The sequence below is a fragment of the Mesoplodon densirostris genome, chromosome 6, assembly GCF_025265405.1.
Source record: "Mesoplodon densirostris isolate mMesDen1 chromosome 6, mMesDen1 primary haplotype, whole genome shotgun sequence".
Taxonomy (NCBI): domain Eukaryota; kingdom Metazoa; phylum Chordata; class Mammalia; order Artiodactyla; family Ziphiidae; genus Mesoplodon; species Mesoplodon densirostris.
Window position 1 is genome coordinate 7524732 of NC_082666.1, and position 16564 is coordinate 7541295.

The 16564-nt window shown below is 41.2% G+C and overlaps 1 protein-coding gene across 1 annotated transcript in view; it reads right to left on the minus strand.

The window, feature by feature from the left end:
- Nucleotides 1–15154, minus strand: part of GLE1 (GLE1 RNA export mediator) — a 41616-nt gene extending 26462 nt beyond the window's left edge. The window contains exons 1-3 of the mRNA XM_060101935.1: nt 14995–15154; nt 7921–8142; nt 2059–2169 (exon numbers count right to left, since the gene is read on the minus strand). Coding sequence (XP_059957918.1) covers nt 2059–2169; nt 7921–8142; nt 14995–15093 — 432 coding nt within the window. The 5' untranslated portion in view covers nt 15094–15154. The remainder of the gene's footprint in view (nt 1–2058; nt 2170–7920; nt 8143–14994) is intronic.
- Nucleotides 15155–16564: the final 1410 nt, after the last annotated feature.

Below are 16564 nucleotides of genomic sequence, written 5' to 3' on the forward strand. Positions count from 1 at the left end.
ATATATCCTTTGACACTATTCCATTTTAGGAATTTGTCCTGAGGAAATACTTGCATATGTGTGCAAAGATGTATGTACAAGGGGACTTCCCTGGTGGCGCAGTGGCTAAGAATCTGCCGGCCAATGCAGGGGACACGGGTTTGAGCCCTGGTCTGGGAAGATCCCACATGCCACGGAGCAACCAAGCCCGTGCACCACAACTACTGAGCCTATGCTCTAGAGCCCGCGAGCCACAACTACTGAGCTCACATGCCACAACTACTGAAGCCCCCATGCCTAGAGCCCCCGCGCTCGGCAACAAGAGAAGCCACTGCAATGAAAAGCCCATGTGCCGCAACGAAGACCCAACGCAGCCAAAAATAAATAAAATAAATAAATTTATTTTTAAAAAAAGACATATGTACAAGGATGCTCATTACAGCCCTGTTGATAATGGCAATAAATTTGAAACAATTTAAATTAACAGGGAAATAGTTAAATATATTACAGTAGGTCATACTAGAAAATACTCTGCAGCCTTTAAGGAAGATGACATGCTGTATACACTGGCATGGTGACATGTTAATATATATTATTAAGATATTAGGCTACTGTATTTTAAAAGTTATTTTAACACTTCTAGTAGGGCTTCCCTGGTAGCAAAGTGGTTAAGAATCTGCCTGCCAAAGAAGGGGACACCGGTTCAAGCCCTGGTCCAGGAAGATCCCACGTGCTGTGGAGCAACTAAGCCTGTGCACCACGGCTGTTGCTGCGCTCTAGAGCCCTCGAGCCTCAGCTACTGAAGCCCATACACCTAGAGCCCGTACTCTGCAATAAGAGAGGCCACTGCAATAAGAAGCCTGTGCACTGCAGCGAGGAGTGGCCCCCACTCGCTGCAACTAGGGAGGGCCCGTGCGCAGCAACAAAGACCCAACTCAGCCAAAAATAAATAAGTAAGTAAGTAAATAAATAAATAAATTTACAAGAAGAAAAAAAAAACTTCCAGTAGAAGGCGGCAAATTGAACACAAATATATATATATATATCCTCTCCTCTGAGACTGTTTAATTAAAAGTTGGGGGCTTCCCTGGTGGTGCAGTGGTTGAGAGTCCGCCTGCCGATGCAGGGGACACGGGTTCGTGCCCCGGTCTGGGAAGATCCCACATGCTGTGGAGCAGCTAAGCCCGTGCGCCACAACTACTGAGCCTGTGCTCTAGAGCCCGCGAGCCACAACTACTGAGCCCACGAGCCACAACTACTGAAGCCTGCGCGCCCAGAGCCTATGCTCCACAACAAGAGAAGCCACCGCCATAAGAAGCCTGCGCACCACAACGAAGAGTAGCCCGCACTCACCGCAACTAGAAAAAGCCTGTATGCAGCAACAAACACCCAACACAGCCAAAAATAAATAAATAAAAATTAAAAAAAGAAAAAGTTTTACAAAACATGCATTGTTTTTCTAATAAAAAAATAAAGTCAAATAAACTAATTAAAATAGTGCTATTCTTTTTTCAAGAGGCTGTTAAGGTCAATCTTCTCAGTATAACCTTATTTGACAACAAAGATCATCTTCAAATTTTGGAGAAGTAAATGGAAGCCAGGAAAGCCCAGGTAATTTTCCCAAAGTCACATGTAAAATAGAAGAGGTAGGATTTGAAACCAGATTTGACTTTAGAGAGCTTACTCTTTCTTTCTTTCTTTTTTTTTTTTTTTTGCGGTACGTGGGCCTCTCACTGCTGTGGCCTCTCCCGTTGTGGAGCACAGGCTCCGGACGCGCAGGCTCAGCGGCCATGGCTCACGGGCCCAGCCGCTCCGCGGAATGTGGGATCTTCCCGGACCGGGGCACGAACCCGTGTCCCCTGCGTCGGCAGGCGGACTCTCAACCACTGCGCCACCAGGGAAGCCCTAGAGAGCTTACTCTTGACTGCTATGTTATGCTATCTCCCCAGCTGAATCAGAGCTCCTAGTAGGTGGGGCATGATGATTATTAGTACATGGTGGACATTCATAATCCCTGAGGAACTGCAGTTAAATGTGGCTCCCTAGGGTCACGCCTGTCTTACTTCAAGGGTTACTTACTGCTCCTTTCGTTCTGTGCAGCAGCTCATACATTCGGATGCAGCCTTCCACTTTGATCCCCCGGGAGGACTGAAGTACCATAGGTTCTGTATGCTGAGACTCATATTTGTCCTATACAGACAGAAGATGAAAAAATTAAGCTTTTAAGACGGTAACGTTGGTGTTATTCAATCTGAACAAAAATCACATCCTTACTTATGAACAACCAATAACAACAACAAAACAATATATGTTAGAACCAGTGTGCTTTTCATGATATTGACCTTATTCTAATTGATTTCCTTAATAAAGTGGATGTTTTTGCTTTGGACAGTTTTTTGTATTTTTTTTGCTTGCTCATTTGTTTTGATTTGTCCAGCACATTTGCCCCATTTCTTCTAGTAAGTGGCCGTTTTTGCTGGGTTGGTTTGGATGGAGAAACCCCAGCCCACATCCCCGATTCTTCCACGCCCCCTAGCGTCAGGGGTCACTAAGCATGTGACCAGCCTGGCAATCAAAGTATTCTATCCCCCTGTACCCAGTACCTACTTCAGGAATGAGGCTTATGACCTAAGCTAAGCCAGAGTCCATCTCTGAATTTTCCTGATGGAGCTATTTGGTATGGCTTTCTCTTATTCTGGAGATGCTAAGCTAAGAAGACATGTTTCTAGGGCTACTAAGAGACATCCTGCCAGACAGTCTATCTGAAAGATGAAACCAAGACGAGTTAGACAGAATTGAGAAATGGAGAAGCAAAGCCCTGGGTCTGAGTCACTGAATCAAGTGAGAAATAATATCAAGGACAGACAAGCAGAAAATAGATCCTCTAGATCTAATTGATTCAAAATGCACTCCTAGATTTCCGTTATAAGAGCTAATTAATTTCTCCCCTGACTCCCTTGTTTTGCTTAAGCTAGTTTTAACTGGGTTTCTGTTACTTAAACATCAAAAATTTGTAAATGATACAATTCATTATATAAAGCCATCCAAAACTTTACTTAAAACTTAAGAATTACGGAATTTTATATCTGGAGAGGACCTTGGCAATTTAGTCCAGTACCAGATTTACAGATGAAGAAACTGAGGCCTAAGGAGGGAAAGATGCCTGAGGGCAAGCCACACTGTTGGCAGGATCAGAACTAGAAACTGATGCCTCTGAGAAGCTGCTCATAGGAACTTAATTTTTTTTTTTTTTTTTGTGGTGTGCGGGCCTCTCACTGCTGTGGCCTCTCCCATTGCAGAGCACAGGCTCCGGACGCGCAGGCCCAGCAGCCATGGCTCACGGGCCCAGCCGCTCCGCGGCATGTGGAATCCTCCCGGACCGGGGCACGAACCCGTGTCCCCTGCATCGGCAGGCAGACTCTCAACCACTGAGCCACCAGGGAAGCCCTTAATTTTTTTTTAATTTTGAAATAATTATAATTTACAGGAAGTCGGAAACAGTAAATTGACGGTACGAGCCACAGAACTTATTCAGATTTCACCAGGTTTTACAGGAATTCATTTGGGTACGTGTATAGTTTTATGCAATTTTATCACATGTGTAACCACCATCACAAAGTACAGAACTGTTCCATCACCATAAAGCTTCCTTGTGCCACACCTTTATATCGCTAATCTGTTCTCCATCTCTATAATGATAGAATTTCAAGAACGTTAAATAAATGGAACCATACAGCACATAGTCTTTTGAGACTGACTTTTTCACTTCGTATAATGCCTCTGAGATCCTACGTTGTTGCATATTATCAAGGACTTGTTCCTTTTTATTGCCAGTAGTATTCCATGATAGAGATGTACCAGTTTGTTTAACCATTCATCTGTTGAAAGACATTTCACTGTTTCCAGCTTGGGATATAATAAATAAAGCTCCTATGATCACTGGTATACAGATTTTTATGTAAATATAAGTTTTGATTTCTCTGGGAAAAATGCCCAAGAATGCAATTGCTAGGTCATATAGTTAAGTACCTATTTAGTTTTATAAGAAACTGGGCCAAACTGTTTTCAAACTGCCTGTACCATTCCACATTTCCACCCAAAATACATGAGTGATCCAGATTCTCCACGTCATTGCCAGCATTTGGTGGTGTCACTATTTTTTATTTTAACCATTCTGATAGGTGTGTAGTGCTACTTCGTCCTGGTTTTAATTTGCATTTCTTTAATGGCTAATGATGGTGAACATATTTTCATGTACTTATATTATCTATATATTGTCTTAGGTGAAATGTCTGTTCTTATCTTTTGCTCATTTTCTAATTGAAGGTTAGAAAGTTTTTGTTTAACGTTTGAGTTTTAAGAGTTTTAAAAATATATTCTAAATATATAGTCTCGAGGTATATTTTAAATATATTCTAGATACATAAACCTTTGTCAGATACGTTGTTTGCAACTACTTTCTCTCAGTCAGTAGCTTGTCTGATCATCCTCTTCACAAGGTCATTCACTGAGCCACGCTTTTCATTTGATGAGGTCCACTTTATTAATTTTTCCTTCTATGGATTAAGTTTTTTTTTTTTTTTTTTTTTTTTTTTTGCGGTACATGGGCCCCTCACTGTTGTGGCCTCTCCCGCCGCGGAGCACAGGCTCTGGACGCGCAGGCTCAGCGGCCATGGCTCACGGGCCCAGCCGCTCCGTGGCATGTGGGATCCTCCCGGACCAGGGCACGAACCCGTGTCCCCTGCATCAGCAGGCAGACTCTCAACCACTGCACCACCAGGGAAGCCCGATTAAGTTTTTAGTGTCAAATCTAAAAACTCTTCACCTAGTCCTAGGTTCTGATTATGCTTTTTTTTTTCCCTAAAGGTCTTATAGTTTTACATTTAAGTTCATGATCATTTTGAGTTAATTTTTATGTAAGTTGTAAAGTTTAGGCTAAAGTTCATTTTTGTGTCTATGATGTTCAATTGCTAGAAATATTTTTTAAAGACTAATATTTTGAAAGATAAAGTGTGAAATATAAACTAAAAAGTAAACTTTTTATGTATATAATCATGCAGTCTTTCATAATATGAATAATCATCTCTGTCCTGTATTATTCTTTAGGATTATTATTTACTGTGCAATAAATTCTTTCTTATTGTGAATAACTCTTGCAAAGACATTTCTCCAAAGAAGATATACAAATGGCTAATAAGCACATGAAAATATGCTCAACATCACTAATCATTTAGGGAAATGCAAATCAAAACCACAATGATACACTTCATGCCCACTAGGATGGCTTTTGTAAAACAAAACAAAATAAAAACAAACAAACAAAAACAACCCAGCAAATAACAAATGTTAGCAAAGATGTGGAGAAACTGAAACCCTTGTGCATTGTTAGTAGGAATGTAAAATGATACAGCCGCTGTGGAAAACAATATGATGGCTCCTCAAAAATTTAAACATAGAATTACCACATGATCCATCAATTCTACTTCTGGGTACATACCCCAAAGAATTGAAAACAGGTACTCAAACTAATACATGTACATGCATATTCATAGCAGCACTAGTCACCAATAGCCAAAAGGTGGAAGCAAGCTAAACATCCAGTGACAGATGAATGAATAAACAAAACGTGGTACACACAGTGGAATATTATTCAGCCTTAAAAGGAAGGATGCAACAACATGGATAAACAACATGGATAAACCTTGAAGACATTATGCTAAGTGAAATAAACCAGTCACAAAATGACAAACATTACATGATTCCACTTATATGAAGTACCTAAAATGGTCAAATTCATAGACAGAAAGTAGAATGGTGGTTGCCAGGGACTGGGGGTAGGGGGAAATAAGGATTGATTGATTGATTGATTTATGGCTGCGTTGGGTCTTCATTGCTGTGCGCGGCCTTTCTCTAGTTGTGGTGAGTGGGGGCTACTCTTCGTTGTGGCACACAGACTTCTCATTGCGGTGGCTTCTCTTGTTGTGGAGCATGAGCTCTAGGCGCGTGGGCTTCAGTAGCTGTGGCATGCAGGCTCAGTAGTTGTGGCTCGCAGGCTCTAGAGAGCAGGCTCAGTAGTCGTGGCACACAGGCTTAGCTGCTCCATGGCATGTAGTATCTTCCCACACCAGGGATTGAACCTGTGTCCCCTGCCTTGGCAGGCGGATCCTTAACCACTGCACCACCAGGGAAGTCCTGGAGTTATTGATTAATGAGTGTAGTGCTTTTAGTTTTGGATGATGAAAAAGTTCTGGACATGGATAATGGTGATGGCCACACAACACTATGAATGTACTTAATGCCACTGAATTGTACTCTAAAAAATGGTTAAATGGTAAATTTTATGTCATGAATATTTTACAATTAAAAAAAGATTTAAAATTTTAAAAAATGTTCATACCCTTTTATCTTTGACGCCAGTCAAATCATTTGGGCATTTATTTTAAGATATTAGCTAGAAGACATATTTTAAGATTAAAAACGGAAAAATCTCTCTGCAGAAAGTTTCTCAGTGTAATATCTTTAAAAGCAATGAAATGGAAAAATATAAATGCCTAATAATAAAGGAGCAGTTTAATAAATTACAGGATATTACATATCCTCTAAGTAGACATTTACAAAGGTGGAAATTATGTGAACAAATAATTCAAATAGTTCATGAACAAAATAAAGTTAGGAAGGAAAAGCAGAACATGATAGTGCACGTACAACTTAATTATGCCAAGGTACAAGGATGAAGGCACATGAAACTGGAAAGGAGTAACTGATGACTGAAATGATGAAACCATAGGGAGATTTAACTTATTCCTTTTGTTGAATTGATAATATATTTTCAGTAAACAAAAGTCTGCAGTGAGTATGAACAAAAAGAACAAAGAACTTTGTCTTTTGGAAGCTAAATGTGAAAAATGTAATCTCTACCTTTCTAAAGAGTTGCCTAGTCTTATTTTGCTGGCACAAAAATCTAAAACTTGAAAAAGCACAATAGTGCTTAGAAGTTTAGAAGACTTTTTTTCTATTAACTCTTTACATTCTAGGCCAAATACTTACTTGTTATACTTTACTTTGATCCAGAAAGGATTTAATGCAGCTTATAAAGGAACATAAAACATAACAACAGGACTTCCCTGGTGGTGCAGTGGTTAAGAATCCTCCTGCCGGTGCAGGGGACATGGGTTTGAGCCCTGGTCCAGGAAGATCCCACATGCCGCGGAGCAACTAAGCCTGTGCACCACAACTACTGAGCCTGTGCTCTAGAGCCTGCAAGCCACAACTACTGAAGCCCGCATGCCTAGAGCCTATGCTCCGCAACAAGAGAAGTCACTGCAATGAGAAGCCCGCACACCGCAACAAAGAGTAGCCCCCGCTCGTTGCAACTAGAGAAAACCCGTGTGCAGCAACTAAGACCCAATGCAGCCATAAATAAATAAATAAATACCTCTAGAGATACATGGAAAGAGAAGAGAAGAGAAGAGAAAAGAGAAGAGCAGAGAAGAGCACCGGCAACAATTTAACTGTTTTAAGTGGGAGAAACAAAGGCAGGAACAAAATAGAGCCAGAAAGAAGGTAAAAACTCATACAGAAGCAACAATAAGGTATGTAAATTTAAGAGCAAGTATAAAATTCACTCTAAGCTTTCCAGCAGCCAACAACAAAAAGGGAGACCTTGTTGAGTTAGACAGATGCAATGCTCATGAGAAAAAATCCACTTGCTCATGAAATTACTATTCTTGGTACTAAGAATAGAGAGGAATTTCTCTCTCTGGGTCTTCATAAAGAGAACACTGGGTGATGTGGAAAACACTGTCGCTACAAACAGCTACAAGAATTCAAAGAAGCAACCATTATTTTCTCCAGAGTAAGGTCACTGTAGTATGACAATGTTAAACACTTCAACTTTGCAGCCACCATTGTCTTTTGTCTTAAGCTGATCAAAAGCCTTACCTTGGTTCCATTTGGTGTTGCTGAGGAGGCTGGTGAGAAGGCAGGGTCTCTGACAGGAGATTTGGGAACAAATGAAGGCTGGCTGAGGGCTGAAGTAGATCTAGGGGATGTTGAAGTCTCAGAGGGAGGTGGGTTCTCTTGCATATGGGGTAGGACATGATCTACTACCCATCCAGAGTAAGAAGACAGCTTGGGAAGAGACAGACATTCTTCTAACACATCCTAGAGGGAAGAAGAAGGTTAAGCTCAACTTGAATGTCAACTGATCTAAGCAATCAAAAATAATTTCATCCTTATAATCCACTACATGCTTTACTGAAAATCTAAGACGGCCTAAATAAATAAATACATACATACATACATACCAAAGACCCAAAGTAACTGTATTAACAATCAGAGATGAAGAGAAAGTACAGTAGCTTCTTTTTTTTTTTTTTTTTTTACAGTAGCTTCTTGATAATGACCTTGATTATTATCCTTTTTTTTTTTTTCTTTTTCCTTGCATTACGCGGGCCTCTCCCTGTTGTGGCCTCTCTCGTTGCGGAGCACAGGCTCCGGACGCGCAGGCTCAGCAGCCATGGCTCACAGGCCCAGCCACTCCGCGGCATGTGGGATCTTCCCGGACCGGGGCACGAACCCGTGTCCCCTGCATCGGCAGGCGGACTCTCAACCACTGTGCCACCAGGGAAGCCCTATTATCCTTTTAGAGTATCAGACTAAATAACACTAACTACAGAAAAAGGAACAATGCACAAAGATGGTCATTAAAGCAGATTTGAAAGCCATCTAAAACGTTTTAACAGAAAAGAACTTGAAAGGAATTTTGAAGTAAACTATGGTATACACACTCAGTGAATATTAGTCATTTAAAAATGCCAATTGTGAATCCTATGTAAGGTTCAAATTTTTCCAGTTTTATTGAAAAATAATTGACATACACCACTGTAAAAGTTTAAGGCGCAAACACGATGGTTTGATTTATATATATTGTAAAATGATTAAGTAAGTTCAGCTAACAACATCCATCTTCTCATATAGATATAATCAAAAGAAAGAAAAAAGGAAAAAAAATTTCTTCTTGTGATGAGACTCTCAGCATGTACTCTCCTAACTTTCCTATATACGGTATAGCTGTGTTAGCTAACAGTCATCAAGTTGTATATTACATCCCTAGTACTTATCTATCTTATAACTGGAAGTTTCTATTTTTTGACGACCTTACTCCATTTCCTCCTCCCTCAAGATTCAATTTTAAGTGAAAAAACAAGAGTATAAATAAATATGTCTACAATGATATAAAATAAATACAAATAAATACCTTAACAAATTTGAAGGAAGTATACCAGAAGTTAAGCTTGGGTGATCAGTGACATATTTCTACTTGTTCTAATTTTCTGTATTTAATTTCTAAATGAACATGTTATACTTTTTAAAATGAAAATAAGCAAATAAAAAATACGCATAGAAAAGTGCTTACTAGGGACTTCCCTGGTGGTGCAGTGGTTAAGAAGCCACCTGCCAATGCAGGGCACATGGGTTTGATCCCTAGTCTGGAAGATCCCACATGCTGCGGAGCAACTAAGCCCATGCATCACAACTACTGAGTCTGAACTCTAGAGCCTGTGAGCCACAACTACTGAAGCCCGTGCACCTAGAGCCCGTGCTCCACAACAAGAGAATCCACCACAATGAGAAGCCCACACACTGCAAAGAACAGTAGCCCCCCGCTCGCAGCAACTAGAGAAAGCCCGCGCACAGCAACGAAGACCCAACACAGCCAAAAGTAAATAAATGAATTAATTAATTAAAAAGAAAAGTGGTTACTGATGTAAGAGCCAATGGCTTAAATAAAATAGGTTCTACAATATAAAGACCATAAAACAAGTCCCAGACACTCTCCAGACACTCTCCAATATGTGCGTGGAGTTGTTCAACTGTACCAGTTATCTATTATCTCTATATGTTTGGTGTACAGTGCTCTAAACCAAAGAAATGTATACCACTTAACTGTAGTTAAAGTATACAGCAAATTTTGGCTGAGAACTTTACTCAATGTCAGGAAAATATTATCAGGAAACATGGAAAAACAGTATAATAGTGATTAAAAGTCTTGAGTTTGGAACTAGCCTTTCTTGGTTTGAATTCCATCTCTGTATTCCACTTACCTGCATAACCATGGGCAAATTACCTAACCTCTCTGTGCCTAAACTTCATTTCTTCTGAAATGGAATAACAGGGGATCTACCTCAAAACGTTTGGGGAGAATTAAAGGAGTAATAGATATAAAGAACTCAGCACAGTACCTGGCACATAGTAGCTACTCAAAAATCACAAGCTATTATGTTACGTAAATCAGTGGGTCTCCAGCAGGGACAATTTTACTCCCCAGATGACTGGGAGGGTAATGTCTGGAGACATTTTTGGTTGTCACGACTGGGAGGATACAACTGGCATTTACTGGGTAGAGGCCAGGGATGCTGTTTAACACCCTACAATGCCCAATACAGCAACAGCAGCCCCTACCACAAAGAATTATCTGGCTGAGCCCAAAATGTCAATGATGCTACGGTTGAGAAATACTGATCTAGAGTGTGTATACAATAAACAGATATTCAACCCATGGGGAATAATCTAGACATAGAAGCAAACAGGCTGTATGCACACTTTATACAGTGACAAGGCTCATTTTAAAGACATAATGGAAATAATGTTGAGGCAACAACTTTTTTTTTAAAACTGAAGTGTAGTTGATTTACAATGCTGTGTTAGTTTCTGGTATACAGCAAAGTGATTCAGATACACATATCTGAATATATATATGTACTTTTCCATATTCCTTTCATTATGGTTTATTACAGGATATTGAATATAATTCCCTGTGGTATACAGTAGGGCCTTGTTTATCTATTTTATATATAGTAGTCTGCTAATCCCAAACTCCTAATTTATCCCTCCCACCACCCCCTTTCTCCTTTCCTCTTTGGTAACCATAAATTTGTTTTCTATGTCTGTGAGTCTGTTTCTGTTTTGTAAATAAGTTCATTTGTGGGCTTCCCTGGTGGCGCAGTGGTTAAGAATCTGCCTGCCAAAGCAGGGGACATGGGTTCGAGCCCTGGTCCAGGAAGATCCCACATGCTGCGGAGCAACTAAGCCCGTGTGCCACAACTACTGAGCCTGTGTTCTAGAGCCCGTGAGCCCCAACTACGGAGCCCATGTGTCACAACTACTGAAGCCCGTGCACTTAGAGCCCATGTGTCACAACTACTGAAGCCTGTGCACCTAGAGCCCATGTGCCCCAACTACTGAGCCTGCGCTCTAGAGCCCCCAAGCCACAACTACAGAGCCCATGTGCCACAACTACTGAAGCCCGTGCGCCTAGAGCCCATGCTCCGCAACAAGAGGAGCCACCGCAATGAGAAGCCCGCACACCACGATGAAGAGTAGCCCCCACTCGCCGCTACTAGAGAAAGCCCACGCACAGCAATGAAGACCCAACGCAACCAAAAAAAAAAAGTTCATTTGTATCATATTTTAGATTCCACTTGTGATATCATATGATATCTGTCTTTCTCTTTCTGGCTTACTTCACTTAGTCTGATAATGTCTAGGTCCATCCATGTTGCTGCAAATGGCATTATTTCATTCTTTTTATGGCTGAGTAGTAGTCCATTGTATACATATACCACATTTTCTTTATCTATTGATCTGTCAATGGACATTTAGGTTGCTTCCATCTCTTGGCTATTGTAAATAGTGCTACTAAGAACATTGGGGTGCAGTGTATGAGGCTTCCCTTTTCTCCACATCCTCTGCAGCATTTATTATTTGTAGACTTTTTAATGATGGCCATTCTGACCAGTGTGAGGTGGTACCTCAGTGTAGTTCTGATTTGCATTTCTCTGATAATTAGTGACGTTGAGCATCTTTTCATGTGCCTATTGGCCATCTGTATGTCTTCTTTCAAGAAATGTCTTCTGCTCATTTTTGGAATGGGTTTGTTTTTGTTATTGAGTTGTACGAGCTGCTTGTATATTTTGGAAATTAAGCCTTTGTCGGTTTCATCATTTACAAATATTTTCTCCCAGTCTGTAGGTTGTCTTTGTTTTGTTTATGGTTTCCTTTGCTGTGCAAAAGCTTGTAAGTTTGATTAGGTCCCATTTGTTTATTTTTGCTTTATTTCTATTGCCTTGGAAGACTAAGAAAACACTACTATGATTTATGTCAGAGAATGTTTTGCTTATGTTTTCCTCTAGGAGTTTTATGGTGTCATGTCATATTTAAGTCTTTAAGCCATTTTGAGTTTATTTTTGTGTATGTTGTGAGGAAGTGTTCTAACTTCATTGATTCATATGCAGCTGTCCAACTTTCCCAACACCCTTCTGAAGAGAGTGTCCTTTCTCCATTGTATATTCTTGCCTGCTTTGTTGAAGATTAATTGACTGTAGGTGTGTGGGTTTATTTATGGTCTTATTCTGTTTCATTGATCCATATGTCTGTTTTTTGTTTGTTTGTTTGTTTGTTTTTGCGGTACGCGGGCCTCTCACTGTTGTGGCCTCTCCCGTTGTGGAGCACAGGCTCCGGACGCGCAGGCTCAGTGGCCATGGCTCACGGGCCCAGCCGCTCCGCGGCATGTGGGATCTTCCCAGACCGGGGCACAAACCCATGTCCCCTGCATCAGCAGGCGGACTCTCAACCACTGCGCCACCAGGGAAGCTCCCGTATGTCTGTTTTTGTCCCAATATCACGCTGTTTTGATTACTGCAGCTTTGTTGTATTGTCTAAAGTCTGGGAGGGTTATGCCTTCAGTTTTGTTCTTTTTCCTTAGGATTACTTTGGCAATTCTGGGTCTTTTGTGCTTCCATATAAATTTTAGGATTACTTGTTCTAGTTCTGTGAAAAATGTCATGGGTAATTTGATAGAGATTGCAATAAATCTGTAGATTGCTTTGGGCAGCATGGCTATTTTAATAATATTAATTTTTCCAATCCAAAAGCATGGGATATCTTTCCATTTCTTTGAATCATCTTCAATTTCCTTTCCTTTATTAGTGTTTTACAGTTCTCAGAATATAAGTCTTTCACCTCCTTGGTCAGGTTTATTTCTAAGGTTTTTTTCGGGGGAGGGGATGTGACTTTAAAAGTTTTTTTTTTTAAACTTTCCCTTTCTGATATTTCATTGTTAGTGTAAAGAAATGCAACAGATTTCTGTATGTTAATCTCATATCCCGCTACCTTGCTAAATTTATTTATCAGTTCTAGTAGTTTTTCTGTGGAGTCTTTATAGGGTTTTCTATAGATAGTACCACATAATCTGCATATAATAACAATTTTACCCCTTCCCTTCTGATTTGGATACCTTTTTATTTATTTCCCTTGTCTGACTGCTGTGGCTAGGACTTCCAATTCTATATTAGATAGGAGTGGTGAGAGGGGGCATCCTTGTCTTGCTCCAGATTTTAGCAGGAAGGCTTTCAGCTTTTCACCACCACTGAGTATTGTGTTGGCTGTGGGTCTGTCCCACAATAAAAGTAGCTTTATTTGTCCCATAATAAAAGTAGCTTTTATTATGTTGAGATATGTTACCTCTATACTCACTTTGGGAAGAGTTTTTATCATGAAAGGACGTTGAATTTGAGACAACTTTTTACTCTTTCTTTATGCCAAAATAAATTCCAGGAGCAAAGTTTCAAATGTAAAAAATAAACCCATACCCATAAAAAACACCATCAACGGAGAAAACAATTTCAACTGACAAACTAGAAAAAAGGATTCAATATATATCACAGATAAAGGAATATTATTATCCTTAATACATAAAGAACTTATAAAATATTGGCAAAACCCCAATAGAAAAATGAGCAAAAGACAAAAACTGGCAAATACACACACACAAGGTTACAAGTAGTGTATCACAACTCACTGAATAAAATAGGAACCCATGAGGATACTGATATAAACAATTAAACAGAAAGAACCCATGAGGATTCTGATATGAATAATTAAACGGGAGAGAAAAGAAAGCTCTTCCTTACAGTAGAATGCCAGCTAACAAAGGTAGGAATGGTAGCTATAAAGAAACACCATTTGTCTACATCACAGAAAAGACTGATTCAGGAAGAAATCACCAATAAATGCTAAGGGTGGAGGTTTGCTAAGAAAAAGATATTTTGGTGTAACCTTGGACTACCTCCCAGCAAAATACTAAGAAGTTACAAAAGGGAAAATGATGAATTTTAAGTGAATTTTACGTGGAAATATCTGCAAGTTACCATTGTAACCAAGTGATCAAGGTGAGCATCACCAGTGCTGGGATGGGCTGAAGCATCTATGTGTGACTGATGTGACTTACTGAGAACACAGCATTATTTCTGTGGTATTCCTGCCAAGAATGCATAACCTGAGTCTACACCATACAGATTCATGCTGGAATTCATCCTATAGAATGTAGGTATGTATTCTTTAAAACCGTCAAAGACATAAAGACAGAAATGCTTTAGAAGTGTTTCACATTTAAGTCTGAAGAGACAAGACATCATACCTGTAGCTAGATTACCAGCAACTCGGGAAGAGGAGCTATGCCTTAACTGTCTCTATATTCCCCCACCTGCGCGGTCTAGTACAGGGCTTTGCGAATCTTAGATGCAGTGACCACGCCCCCATTAAAGTTCCCAGGTCCGTCCAACGTTGTCTAAAAATTTGGTCATTTCACTGGCAGCAATAGGTTAGGTCCTGTTAACCGTTCACCACTAAATCTGGATCTCCTAACACAAGAGACGCGCAGTAACCTAACTGACCCTGAGAGGCCAGGATTGCTCTGACAACATAGGCGCAGGCACCTAACGCCCAGCTGCGGGGAGCAATGAAGCCTTCAAAGAGCACCTCTGAAGGGGAGCTCCACGGAAGGTCAGAATAGGAGAGAGACGGTGATGCACACACAGGAGTCAAGCAGCAAACCCGGGCTGTTACAAGAACGCACGGGTTCCCTGGCGCAGGACATGCCAAGGGCTAGGGAAGAGCAGAGTCCCGCGACGAGGGGCAGGAAGGACCACCGCCCCCTTTGGGGCCACTGCTCACCTCGCCCCGCAGCAGCCAATCGCGGTGGTAGCAAAGGCGACCTTTGTCAGACCTGCGCAGCGCCTGCAGGGTCTCCCAGGAGCGACTCTCGGAAGGCATGGCTTGCCCCGCTACAGTTCTCCAGGGGCGCCGCTTGTGACAAAACAAGTCCTCGAATCAGCCGACCGGAAACAGCTGCTCGCTTCCGCTTCCGGGGCGCACACGTGGCGGCGCTACTCAACCCCACCCCTAATGGCTGCATGGCCCCGCCTCCGGCGCTGAGCCCGCCCACCAACGCGCCTGCGCACAGGGCTTGGTCCGAGGCTCGCTGCCCTGCAGGGACCTCGGACGTGGGGACTTCAGAAGGCCGCGCCTTCCAGGTTGCAGAAAACTGAATAGGTATTGATGAGCATGTGGAGAAATTGGAACCCTCATACATACGCTGCCAGTGGGACTCTAAAATAGGTCAACTCCTGTGGAAGACAGTCTGGCAGTTCATCAAAAGGTTAAAGAGGGACTTCCCTGGCAGTGGTTAAGACTCGTGCGCTTCCACTGCAGGGGGCGCGGGTTCCATCCCTGGTCGGGGAATTAAGATCCCGCCTGCCTGCGGCCAAAAATAAAGTTATCATTAACCCAGCAGTTCTACTAAATATATACGCAAAACAAATGTGTCCACAAAAAACTGGTAGAATATTGAATTACTTGTAACAGCCAAAAAATGGAAACACATGTGTTCGTCAACCAATGAGTCAATAAAATATGGTGTATCCACACAATGTAATATTATTGGGCCATAAAAATGAAGTACAAATACACGCTACGACATGAACCTTGAAAACATCGTGCTGAGTGAAAGAAGCCAGTCACAATATGGTATGATTTATGTGAAATGTCCAGAGTGACAAAGCCAGAGAAACAGAGACTGTTAGTGGTTGCCAGGGGCTGGGGGGAGGGGAATGGGGAGCAGCTGCTAATGGTATGGGTTCCACTGGGGTGTGATGACAGTGTTCAGGAATTAGATAAAGATGGTGGTCGCACAACTTTGAATACACTGAAAGCCACTGAATTACACACTTTAAAAGAGTGAATCTTATGTGAATTACATCTCAGTAAATGAAATGTTCACTATTGCCTGAGGCCAGCTTTAACTAGGACCCTTTAACTTTTGACCCTTTTGCCCATTTCATGGGATCTCAGTCTGAGGCAGAAAGGAAAACTCTCGAGTTTGAAGCAATATAAACATTTTCCACAAACTCTCTGGACTTTTTGGAATACAACATTTTACGAAGAAAAATAGAACGCTCTTGGGAGAATCCCAGCAATGGACCGGAAAAGAGGTGTTTCCCGCACCATCGTTACAAATAGCAGAACCCTGCACTGAGGAGGTTTTCATTAGTTTGACAAAAACAAGAATAATGAGATATACAGAAATGTATGCACATTGGTGTAAGTTTGCCAACTGTCTTTTCTTAGGAAGAGCTTTCATACATTGTATGAAAGTTCAAGTCCATTTATGTTAAGGGTGTGAAAATAGGCTTGGTTTTGTGGCAGTGGTAGCTGGTAGTAGTGATTTCAGTGACCTTCCTTGGCA